The 12,128-nt window shown below is 34.7% G+C and overlaps 2 protein-coding genes and 1 long non-coding RNA gene across 7 annotated transcripts; 1 reads left to right on the top strand and 2 right to left on the bottom strand.

The window, feature by feature from the left end:
* Positions 1-43: 43 nt before the first annotated feature.
* Positions 44-8,776, bottom strand: LOC117610175 (uncharacterized). Of its 5 annotated transcripts, XM_034337238.2 has the most exons (11): positions 8,391-8,776; positions 6,596-7,136; positions 6,154-6,384; positions 5,862-6,062; positions 5,316-5,726; positions 4,757-5,227; positions 4,014-4,301; positions 2,981-3,412; positions 2,778-2,914; positions 2,578-2,693; positions 44-2,488 (listed from the first exon to the last, which is right to left on the bottom strand). In XM_034337238.2, the coding sequence occupies exons 2-11, from the start codon at positions 6,914-6,916 to the stop codon at positions 441-443; spliced, it is 4,656 nt and encodes a 1,551-aa protein (XP_034193129.2). In that variant the 5' UTR covers positions 6,917-7,136; positions 8,391-8,776; the 3' UTR covers positions 44-440. The 5 variants fall into 5 exon arrangements, with proteins under 5 accessions (XP_034193129.2, XP_034193133.2, XP_034193130.2 ...); XM_034337242.2 differs by lacking the exon at positions 8,391-8,776 and having other exon boundaries at positions 5,096-5,227; positions 6,596-6,916; XM_034337239.2 differs by lacking the exon at positions 8,391-8,776 and having other exon boundaries at positions 5,937-6,062; positions 6,596-6,916.
* Positions 7,402-8,459, top strand: LOC117610180 (uncharacterized). Its single transcript, XR_004582818.2, has 3 exons — positions 7,402-7,543; positions 7,912-8,077; positions 8,323-8,459. It is a non-coding gene; the product is annotated as an uncharacterized LOC117610180 (long non-coding RNA).
* Positions 8,777-9,474: 698 nt separating the features above from the next.
* Idh (isocitrate dehydrogenase [NADP] cytoplasmic) lies at positions 9,475-11,663 on the bottom strand. Its single transcript, XM_034337248.2, has 2 exons — positions 11,097-11,663; positions 9,475-10,879 (listed from the first exon to the last, which is right to left on the bottom strand). The coding sequence occupies exons 1-2, from the start codon at positions 11,271-11,273 to the stop codon at positions 9,668-9,670; spliced, it is 1,389 nt and encodes a 462-aa protein (XP_034193139.2). The 5' UTR covers positions 11,274-11,663; the 3' UTR covers positions 9,475-9,667.
* Positions 11,664-12,128: the final 465 nt, after the last annotated feature.

The following is a 12,128-nucleotide window of genomic DNA, read 5'->3' as shown; positions in this document are numbered from 1 at the left end:
AAGATTAAAAAAATCTAATTCCACTTAATTTATCTATATAGCACTCGTTTATTGTTATTGTATCATACAAGATATTGATCATTTCAAATTTTATATACAGCAGTATTAAACTGTCTGGAGAGATGCTTAATAAAACGAATAAAACATGGCATATCTCCAGTTTTATACGTTTTACCATGCATTCAATCACGAAGATCAAACAATATCGAGCTACAATATCGCTTATAACAGCAGCAATCGGTAATCAAATTACGTTCACGCATTTCTATAATCTATTACTTGAACGTAATCATCATTTTTTATTTAGTAATTTCATTGTAATTCGATAAATTGAAGAACCTAGAAAATGTTTATAAGATCGACATCTAATACGCGCTATATGCTTATTATTATATACAGAAAAATATATGTACATTACATTGTTATCATTTAACGTCAGTTTAAAGAGGAAAATGATGTTTCGTTTCGCCGGTATTCGGATCTACTATAACCTTTTCCTTGTGACTATTTGAAGGACTACCAAATGCATTTGTATCAGCGAATGGAAAGAACCTTCCATCCGCGTACTCCTTAAAAAGTAATTCAGCAGCCTTCTGTTTCTCTTCCTTTCCATTTGATGCTATTTTCTTCATTGTCAAAGTTAAAAGCTCTATAATAAGATAGGATTCCGGTTTGTAAAGTCTTGTGAAATGTAGTCTTATATGTTCACCAACGTTCTCATCTTTCCGAGGGATGTAGTCGCAATGGGGACAGGATGGCGTCATTCTTTCAATACCGTGTCGACGCTTATGAGCGTCCATCGCTTCTTTGTCACAGGTGGAAAACGGACAACTTTGGCACCGTAATGTTTCCACTTCGTCGTTCGACGATACCAGTATTCCTTTCTTTTGCAACAACATTAAAGACTGCTTGTCTTGATTCGAAGCTTGAACTCCACCGTAATTTAACATTGATATTCCGTTCGTAGACATTGTCGCAGCTGAATTATTCGACGATTTAAGAGTCTTTCCTGAACGAGATACAGATTCCCTGTCGGAAACTGTATCGCCATCGATGGTGATCGTGTCATCTTCGAATTGCCTGCGCGACGCTTGCGCTTCGGCATTTGCTTGATGCTTCTTCAAATGCTGTATGTAATTAGCATAATATTTGACAGAATAATCACAAGTGTCGCAGCGATATCTTTGTTTCGCTCCGTGCAACGTCAAATGAACTCTATATTGTTCTCGTTTCTCAAAAGCGGAAGGACATTTGTGACATTTGTACCGTTTCTCTTTCAAACGACCATTCCTCAAGTAACCAGGGTATACGAAATTCGGATTGCCACGCATAAAGATTCCAAACTGAGGATCGGGTGGCGGACTTAGATTCGAAGTTACATCGTTCGTATCGTTCTGTCGTCGATGAACCACTTGATGTTTCACCAAATTCTGAGCTGTCTTCGACGAGTAATCGCATTCGGTGCATTTGAATCTGTTGTTGGATCCATGCAAAGTCATATGATACTCCAGAGCATCGAGTTTGAAATAACGAGCCGGACACTTGGCACAAGTGAATACTTGATTTCCTTGATTTCGTTGGTTTGAGTTGTTGTTATTGCTGTTATTGTTGTTGTTGTTGTTATTGTTGTTGTTATTGTTGTTGTTGTTACTATTACCATTGAAACTGCTACTCGAAGTTTCCGTAATTTCTACAACGATCCATGCAACGGTAGGCGTTGAATTATTTGTGCCTTGGCCATTTGTTTCGACGCAGGCTGTGGTAGGAGGTGGATAACGTTGCGAGTAACCGTACAATGATAACAAGTACTTGGTACGTTCTTGGTACTCGGTCGAGTGTGCTTTCTGATGTGCTAGAAGGTGAGCTGGTTGTCGAGCAGCGTAAGAACACCACTGGCAAGAGTAAGCCAATTCCGTTGAATGATATCGCAAATGAATTCTTAATTCTTTCTCGCAAAGAAATCGCGCTGGGCATTTACTGCAACAATGCACAAGCCTCGAATCACGTAGATCAGGCTCTGAACCCAATACAGGGGAATGCGTGAATCCGAGAAGCGCAGTCAAATCGATCAACTGCTGCGAATCTGGCCTCGAATCGTCTACTAAACAATGAACGGTACCTAAAGAACCGGAATGCATGTCTATATGCGCGACCATTACTTCTCGTCGTGTACAAGTAAAACTACAATCGGTACATGCGATCACAGGACCATTACCAGGAGAATCGAGATGCATGCTTTCGTGATCTCGAACTTCGGCACGTCGCGAAGACACAAAGGGGCAGTGACGACATTTTAACATCTTCGTAAGTGTACCATCCGGTCGGGACACCCATACTAACGGAGCTTCAGGCAGTGCTCGGGTATCCAGAAGTAACGGCGGAGGTACACTGGAACTTTTTGAGGCACTTGTGATACAAGTCACGTTATTTTGCGTTGTTATATGTATCACTTGTTCCACAGATTTTTCTCCTTTCATACGATTCGTATCTAAAATGATAGATAAAAAAAAAGTTGGTTAAACATTTAATAACATCTCAAAGGAGTATTTCCCATTGTAAGGAATAAGATTTCAGTACCTCCTCCTAATGGTTGCTGCGTTTTAGATTTAGTAGGTGAAAAATTATAATCCATATTCTGTTGATGTACAACAGCAAGTTCTTCTCCGTGAAGTCTAACATGATCCAAAAGCTCCCTATAATATCAGAATGAATAAATATTTGTCAAGAAATATCATTAACTTAATATATCCATACATGACGATGATGTATGTACATACGCTTTTGTGCTAACGTAATAAGGGCATAAATAACATTTGAAAATTGCTTCCAAATTTGGACGATGATGAACTCGGTGCATCGATAAAGTAGCGGCATCGGATGCAGAATATGGACAATCTCCGCAGCTAAATGCATTCTATAAACAAATTGAAAATGTGTTATTTCTGTAATCAAAATCAGTGTACCACTAACAAATACGTACTTTTTCTTCTTCGTATCGTTGCTCCGATTCACTGTGAGACTTAACGTGCAACGATACAGTTTCTCTACTGGAATGTCGAAAATTACAACGCTTACACTTCCACATTGTACGCTTATTTTCTTCCGAACTCGTAGCAGAGGTAGATGTACTCGGCTGACTTGTAGAATTCAAATTATTTTTAAGCAACGATTGACCACGATTTCTAGCAGCAGCTTTCAGAGGGGGAGGTGGCCTTAATCCAATATTAATAGCGTTAACATTATGATTTCCTTCGCTCGAAGACATTATCGAAATAGGAGTAGTCGTAAGTTCGGGTGTTTGTAAATATTCATCGGTGTTCATTATTAACAACTTTGTCGGTGGTTCGTCAGAGTTTGTTTCTTCTACGTTACGCTCCTCCATGTTTTGTTCGTCCCACGATTGTTGTTCGACCTAAGCAAAAAATCAAAAATGGAAAATTTACATTTAACGTATTATTCTTTCGGTATCACGTATCGTATATACACAAATTTATATTCAACATAAAAACAACTACTCGGCACACTGAAAATTTCTTTCATAGTACAAAATAATTTGCCATAAATTAAAAAAATCATCTTCAAAGTATATGCAGAGAACATTTGAAATATCATCATCATCATCATCATCATCGTCATCATCATCATCATCATCATCATCATCATCATCAACATCATCATCATCGTCGTCGTCATCGTCATGTCGGTTATAATTACTAAGAATATGCTTGTAATTGCAATCAAATAAACATCATAACACCAATCAAGTGTCCAAGCGCTCTGATACGAAAAATTTCAAAGTGTTTTCCTTTCTTCGGTTTTTATCAATTATCATCCATCTTTATTTTCCAAATCAAGTAGACGGATCATCACTTGCGTTTATCAGAAAAAAAAAAAAAAGAAAAAAAGAACGAGCAAAAAAGGTATAAAAATGTCAGTGCGCCTAAGAAGATCGACGAGCACTGTGTTACTAATATAAAAGAATTGTTTAATGTAAGTGAAATTAGTGCTTTCACCTGTGCAAGGTATTTGTTATATTTGGAATAATTCCGTCGACCTGTTTCATCCGTCATAAGTACCGTGGCAGTCATATGAACTGGATCTTTAGCTGCTTTAAGTTTAATATGTTTTGTGATGTCCCACCGCCAGTTAGAGCGATACGCGCATAGGGAACACTCGAATGGCTTCCGATTTAAATGACCGACAATATGAACATGAAAACGACTTGCGGTGGATGCCCAAAATGGACAGTGCGGGCATTTAAATACCCGTCGGCCACATGGATGCGTCGAGGTGCCTTCAACCTGACAAAAGATTTGTCTACCTTTATCAAAATAAAGTATTAACATATTTTCAAATACAACGGTCTACGGTCTCGACTGCCATAAGTAACATTTAAAGCACATTCTTAATAATAAAGGAAAATATGAATAGAAAGAAGAAAAAGAATATACATATTATATCAACGTAATATGTAATAATTTATTATAAAATGGTGCTGCATACTCGAATGAAAAAATTTGTGGTTTCAAGCTAAATCGAAAAGTACTTTAAACACATTATTCTAATGGCCGTACGGGATGCTTGCAATAAAAATAAAAATAAAAATGAAAATAAAAATAAAAATTAAAAAAAAATAGTCAGATCTGTTGACTCTCGTATTGCAATCGTTACAATTTCTTCGTTCGTGTGCGTATGTTCATATTGGTCATATGCACGTTTAAAGTAGATGTATTATTATTTTTATGAAACACCATACCGATGATCCAGAAGAATTCAGTCCGCTGAGATTAATGTCCCAATCCGTTTGCGCAGGAAATGTATATTCACCGCGATACGAGGTCACACGGAGTTCTGAACAATTTGATATTTTTTCTAAGCTATTGTGTATGGACGTATTGTTGCTTGTCGAGTGACAACACTGCATATGCACTTGTAGATCAGTCGAACTTTTGCAACGTCTTCTGCACTTAGGACAACGCGTTGTACCCACAGATACACTGAGAGCGGTGTGGTGTGTTTGTTTGTGACAAGCCAGCTCTTCCATGCTACTAGCTTTAAAAGTACACCAGCATTTCAAATCGTTCGTAGTACTTACAGCTACCTCTGGTACTCCGTTATTAATTGACGCCGACGTTGTAAGCTTTTCCTTTAGCTTATCAAAGAAGGACGCATTTTTTTTTTCAAATAAATCTGCCGCATTATTTGCATCCTTCTTTAAATTTCTCACCTGTCAATAATAATTTATTTGAATAATTATTTTATCATATACATTTCTTGCCATCTATTCGAGAGGGAATAAAAAACAAATAACTAACTTCTTTATTTCCATACAACTTGGCTAGTTCGGTGTCTCTTGCGATTTGTGCAAGTTCCGGCCTTACCCTCACACGCGGAACTTTCAATAATGTTGCCGAAGATCCACTGGTGTTACTGCTGCCAGATTTAGCAGGGCTTAAAGGTATTAACATTGGCAGTGGTTTTTTAGATTTATTTGGTGTAATTGGAGCATGACATTCTGCCAGATGTCGTTGCATTTCAGAATCCCATGCTGTAATAAATTGACAACCTTTCTCCTCGCATTTTAACGCTATACATTCGGCATTTGCCATTGCACTTCTTTTATCTTCCAAAGCCTGGTCAGAAATCGAGTACGAATCTCCAGGACTGATCGACACGCTTGTACTTCCAGATATGTGTAACGAATCTCGAAAATCACTTGCACCCACCTGAAATTATATGGATTTTTAAAAAATATATATATATATATATATATGTGTGTGTGTCTGTGTACATACATATATATGTGCGCGCTTGTGTGTGTCAAATGGAGATTATTCAATGGTATTTAATAATCGTATTACCTGGTTGTAACGCTTAGGGCTATTTCTTGGTTTACGCTCAAAAGGTGTGTTAGATTTGCGATTTGTTTGACTCACAGGAGGTTCGTGATGATTGGTTTCGTGCACTGTTAAACTCTGCCTGATATCAGCTGTAAAATTACAAGCACGACATTGGAAAGCTCCTCCTCCTCCATGATTCCTGGTGTGCCTGTCTAAATTCCACTATAAACAAATTTTGTTGCTATTATTATTACTTTATTCTACCAAAGTTAATTCAATTTACTATTTCCTTTTTCTTGATAGTTTTATTAACCTTGTACGGTGTACGAAAGTCACAAGCATCGCACTTAATCATTGGCATGGAATGATATTTCACGTGCTTTGTGTAACGAGCACGTACATGCGTGACATAAGAACATTTAGCACATCTAAAAAATCTTCTTTTCAAATGATGTACTCTCTGATGAGTTTCAAGATCCCTTGAATTTAGGGAAACATATGAACACATGGAACATCGATTTCCAGTATCGCGTATAAATTTTCCCTATAAATTATTATATATCTTTTTATTAAAAACCATTTAAATATACACATGTTAAATATACTTTATGTTCTATCTTTCATTTTAAACAGATAAAATTGGATTTAAAAATCCAAAAAATTCTTTTCCTTAATAAAAAAATAAAAAAGAAAAAGAGAAAATATTAATTAAATTTTATATTCAGTTTAATTTGAATAAATCTGAGATACTGTACCTTTTGTTTGTGTTCTTTTTTCAAATGATCAAGATACGCTTTAAGATTAGACAGGGGCTTTGAGGGTTTACAAGTTTTACATTCATAATTTTGCGAAGATCCCGAACAATCGTATCCCTCGTGTTCACGTTTCAAACTGTTCCTTACAGAGCTATTGCCTTTGACATCGTATGAAATTTCCTCGGAACTCTCCTGTAACTCGTATTCCCGCATCGCGACTTCCTGTCGAGTTTCTTTAAGGTTACTTTCCTTCTGCGGTTCAATTTTCAGTTGATGAGGTCGTGGACGAAGTGCACGCAATCGAGGTAGCCTTCCTGACATCTTGGACAAAATTTATTTTGTCCCACGTACCTTCTTTTCTGATTCGTGTCGTGCATCGAGATATCTTTTTATTTGCCCACGATCTTCTCAGCCACGTATTGAAATAAAAAAGATGAAAACGACGGTCGCTTCTTCATTAGTCTATACCGTTTTCTCCTTCCAAATGACATTAACGTCAAGCCACTTTACCTCGTACATATTATTCATTTTTCACGTAAATCTTAAAAAAAAGGGCTCAATTAACGATTTAAATGACTAAATAGAAATATACCCGTATTGCAAACAAAATTTTCACATAAAAATTCTTTGAATTCTCGTTAAATCAGATCGTTAAAATACGATAGAAGACTGGTGCACGCTACGGAAGTGCAAGTAGAGCATACTCGGTGGTCGCGCGATCTAGAGGCTGTGGGCGCCATTTTTTCTTCGCTAGCAAAACTGTTGACGAGGAAGGTGTTAGAGCATTTTCCACAAAAATCTTGTACTTTTATCAGAGTGTTTTTCGAAATAAATAGCGGAAATAAGACGATATAATTCAATGAAATTTTATCTGTTATTTTACATCTACTTTCACAATAATACTAAGAGGCAACAATAAAACTTACAACTTCGTTATACTTTATTCAAGTAAGTATGTAAGTATGTTGTAAGTACGTACATTTATCATACGTGGTATCTCGTAACTTTAGTTTCTATTTATAACTAAGAAACTATTAGAAATAATCAAATATTACAGAAAGAAACAACTTAATTCCTTTTTCTACTAGAAACAATTAACAATTTTCAGCTTCTGGTATAATTACTTCCAGTAGCTTGTCTTTTGTACGTCCAACATCCGATGTTTATGATACGCAAGTCGATTATACATATAGGATAAAAATATAAATATGTATATATTGAAATATGTACCTGATATTTAGATCAACAATAGAAAAATATATCTATTACCTTATGGAAATGGTATTAATAAAAATAATAGTTTTTTTATTTAACAGGCGTGTTCGATGTCCATTTTCCCAAGCAACTTCCGGTTTTTAGTCAAGTGACAATCTATCAAGTTTAGAGCACATATGTGTGCGCATCATGTAATCAGAAACAATAGGGAGGAAAATTAATTGTAATTCTTTGAAGACAAATATCAAACAGTTAATTCGACCAAAGGTAATTTATTATTTGATTAATGTGAACCTACGAACCCGAACTCGAACTCGAACCCGTCCCCGTCCCGTTTTATTGAATCTGTATACATATGTATATAAGTACATACAATCGGCCAAGAATTTATCATTACAATATTTGATGGTATTTAAAATATGAAATACGCTCTTTGCACCCTTCTTTCTTCGATCTATTTTCCTTAATATTCGCTCGTTATTCACGGACTAATTCATTTTATCCTGATACAGTGATTAACTTTCAAGTATCTCGTTATCGGCAGCAACGGTAGCTATTACCGGACCGAAGGATAACAAACCGTAGCGGAGACGATGAAAGCGCAAACAACGAGTCTCTCCCTCTCCCTCCTCTGAAACTGATGGTGATGTCAAAGTGGCGCAGGTTAGGCGCCATCTGCAATTCCAATTCTGATTCTGGTTTCTGGTATCCACATACTCCTCCCATGCCTCCTTCGCTTCCTCCGTTTCTCCTGCAGCCCTCAACGAAATTCTATTATACATAGGTATATATATTGCATTGCTTTTTAATTACACTGGTTCACTTATTATAAGCAGAGAAAATAATTAACTTAGAGTTGCAGTCTTTTTTTTTACTCTGTTATCATTGGAGATTAATACAAATTACTTTTAGATAGGTCTACTATCTTTTCGTGCCAGTGAAAATTGCACACTTATTATACATTAATTCTACGGTAATTTAAGTATTTTGTTCCGTTCTGTTTTTAATATCTTTCGATATACATACAGTAAATTTTAATGATTCTCTAATTGATTTTATACTACTTATATTTTTTATAAGGCATCGAAAATATTTCACTTATAATATTATGAATAAATTAATTAAATGAATGTTTCATAAGATAGCAGCAGCAGAAAAATTTCATAATCATCGTATTACGTAAGTTCACATGGAAATAATTATAGGGAAAAGGGCATATCCCAAGAAACATTCGCATCGATTGCAGGTGTTTACCTTTATTTTCTCTAATTTAAATAACGAAATTATAATGATTCACGAATTACTTTTTATTAAACGAGTATAATATTTTTTTCACAAGTCTCTATGACCTACTTTTCTCCGCAATAATAAACAATACATATAGTATATCATGAAATTTCGAAATACATTGATTCAATTAAACGACATAATTAAATTAAATAATATTTCATACAGTTTTTTTTAGCGTAACAGAACATTTTCTCCATTATCAATATATTCAATGATTTTATCGGGGAAGGGATTCCTTTTTATCGTACTTTTTACGATAAGAGAAGAGAAGAGAATTACCGGAGAGAAAGATAAACGATTAATTTATACATAAGCTCATTTTTCAAATTAACAATTGTTTAAAAATGTACCAGAAATGAACGTAGACGTATAGATGATATTAAAAGAAAACTTTTTAATACATTTTTACAATTTTAGTTACAGTATATCCATTTCACGCCTTTTTAAGGCTTACAATATATGTATGTATAATATAAATGCAGTTTCATTCACCATAACCAGTAACCTTGTTCTTGTTAAATATGTTTAATACTTTGATTGCATTACATCAGAACGATCGTAATGTAGTCACTTCTTGACTTGCTTCTGCAGATTTTCTGCCAATTTATCAAGGAATTCAAATGTTTCTAAATAACTAGATCTTGTAACATTATTCAATCCTTTGATGCAAATTGCAAGATCCTTTGTCATGTAACCAGATTCGATAGTATTTATGCAAACTACCTCTAAGGTTTCTGCAAATCTCTTAAGTTCTTGATTATTATCCAGTTTGGCACGATAAACCAAACCCTGTGTCCATGCGAATATCGAAGCAACCGGATTGGTTGATGTTTCTTTCCCTTGCTGATATTGACGATAGTGCCTTGTAACTGTACCATGTGCAGCTTCTGTTTCTACTGTACGTCCATCCGGACAAAGTAAAACTGAAGTCATTAAACCTAGAGATCCGTACCCTTGTGCCACGGAGTCGGACTGAACATCTCCGTCATAATTTTTACAAGACCATACAAAACCACCTTCTGATTTCATCGCATACGCTACCATATCGTCTATTAAACGATGCTCATACCAAAGTTTTTTCGCCTCAAATTGTGCTTTATATTCTTTCTCGTATACTTCTTGGAAAATATCTTTGAATCTGCCATCGTATTTCTTAAGAATCGTATTTTTTGTAGAAAGATACAGAGGATAATTTCTTGAAAGAGCATATTTGAAAGAGCTGTGAGCAAAGGCACAAATACTTTCATCTGTATTGTACTGAGCTTGCGCGATACCAGCTCCCTTAAAAGTATGGACTGTATGTTGAATTTTTTCTCCGTTATCTCCTGTCCATGTAATTTCCAGTTTGCCAGGGCCTGGTACCAAAAAGTCTATAGCTTTATACTGATCTGCATGAGCGTGTCTACCAATAATAATGGGTTTAGACCAGCCAGTTACCAGACGCGGTATGTTCTTACAAATAATTGCTTCACGAAAAACTGTACCGCCTAAAATATTTCTAATAGTACCATTGGGACTTTTCCACATTTGTTTTAATTTAAATTCTTCCACTCGTTTCTCGTCAGGTGTAATAGTGGCACATTTTATTCCTACATTATATTTCTTAATAGCCTCTGCACAGTCTACGGTTACTTGATCATCGGTTGCATCCCGATTTTCAATACCCAGATCGTAAGTGTGTAATTCAATATCTAAATAAGGTAAAATAAGTTTCTCCTTAATGGCATCCCATATGACACGTGTCATTTCATCTCCTAAAATGTCAACGACAGGTCCAACCTAAAATAAATTACAATATGTAAAAGGTATATAATATAAATTTAAAAACTTTTTATATCATTCATTTAATATTATTGTTTTGATTTGTTTATTAATCTGGATTCCATTATTACATAATAGACATTCTTTTTTCTAGATGACTTTTAAATTTTTAATTAAAATTTACACATATAAACGTATAAAAAAGAAAGTAACATAAATTACACGGATTGCTCACCTTTATTTTAGCCATTACTGCAGTGGAAACAGAAAATGTTCTAACAAGTGGGTGTATCGATTGATTGATTTTTAACGAAAGTAACTGCGACGAGGCACCGTTACTACTAGCGGATTCGATGTAAACTGCACTTATAAATTGCAGGTTCTTTTTTATGAGACGGTGGGGTGAAAACATGGCAGTTTTATCGAACTTTATTCGTTGTTTTATCAAGAATTCTTTAAATCGACCGTACTAAAATTTATTTTAGTTTTTCTACTTTATCTTAACACATATATATTACGCCTATGTTGTTTCACAATTATATACAAAATATTTCGTTTGTTACATACAAGATCTTTTATTCCCGTATGAAATATTAATTAAACGAATAATACAAATTTATGGTAAGTCGATTAAATCGGTAGACGCCGTGTTATTGGTAACGGATATTAATACCAGTTGGTAATAATATCACATTAGTGCTACATATCTGTTAAAAAGTTTCATCTTATCTGTGGAATTTGTACTGCCTTAAGTAAACAACATTTATTTACATGCAAAAATTATAACCACATACTTCTATTCAATATGCGCCATACAGAAGTGGTTAATATGTACAAAAATTAGATTATTTTATGCAGAATTGTATATACATATGACAAACGTATAAATGATGTTTTTGTAATTATTTACAAATCATGTAAACAAAAAATAAAAATTCATTAAACATTCATGAATAGTAACTTATCACGTCCTGCAAATTTGCATTTCACAAAAGGAGGATAAATCACACAATTAATACAAGGTTGGAACAAATGAAATACACATGTAAATTTCATTATGTATTTACATATATGTATACATAGACGCTGTATCTGTTACATTTACCTATTAAAATGTATGCGTATCTGGATGACCAAAAATATATTTCTTAAAAAAAGAAAAAAAAAAAGCCTAAATACTTGACATAAATTGAACATTTTATCGAATATTACGGATTAACGTATACACATGGTTGAGTATCTCTTTTGTTGATCAGAATTTCTCATT

This window comes from Osmia lignaria, chromosome 13 (genome assembly GCF_051020975.1).
Source record: "Osmia lignaria lignaria isolate PbOS001 chromosome 13, iyOsmLign1, whole genome shotgun sequence".
NCBI lineage: Eukaryota > Metazoa > Arthropoda > Insecta > Hymenoptera > Megachilidae > Osmia > Osmia lignaria.
This window is presented reverse-complemented; position numbering and strand designations above follow the sequence as displayed.

Excerpts from the sequence above, each read along its gene's own strand:
- LOC117610175 (XM_034337238.2), bottom strand. The coding sequence starts at position 6,916 with ATGTCAGGAAGGCTACCTCGATTGCGTGCACTTCGTCCACGACCTCAT. Across the intron at positions 5,228-5,315 it reads AGTTGTATGGAAATAAAGAA|GTGAGAAATTTAAAGAAGGA; the intron begins GTTAGTTATTTG and ends TATTATTGACAG. Across the intron at positions 2,915-2,980 it reads AACGATACGAAGAAGAAAAA|AATGCATTTAGCTGCGGAGA; the intron begins GTACGTATTTGT and ends ATTTGTTTATAG.
- Idh (XM_034337248.2), bottom strand. The coding sequence starts at position 11,273 with ATGTTTTCACCCCACCGTCTCATAAAAAAGAACCTGCAATTTATAAGT. Across the intron at positions 10,880-11,096 it reads CAGTAATGGCTAAAATAAAG|GTTGGACCTGTCGTTGACAT; the intron begins GTGAGCAATCCG and ends AATTTATTTTAG.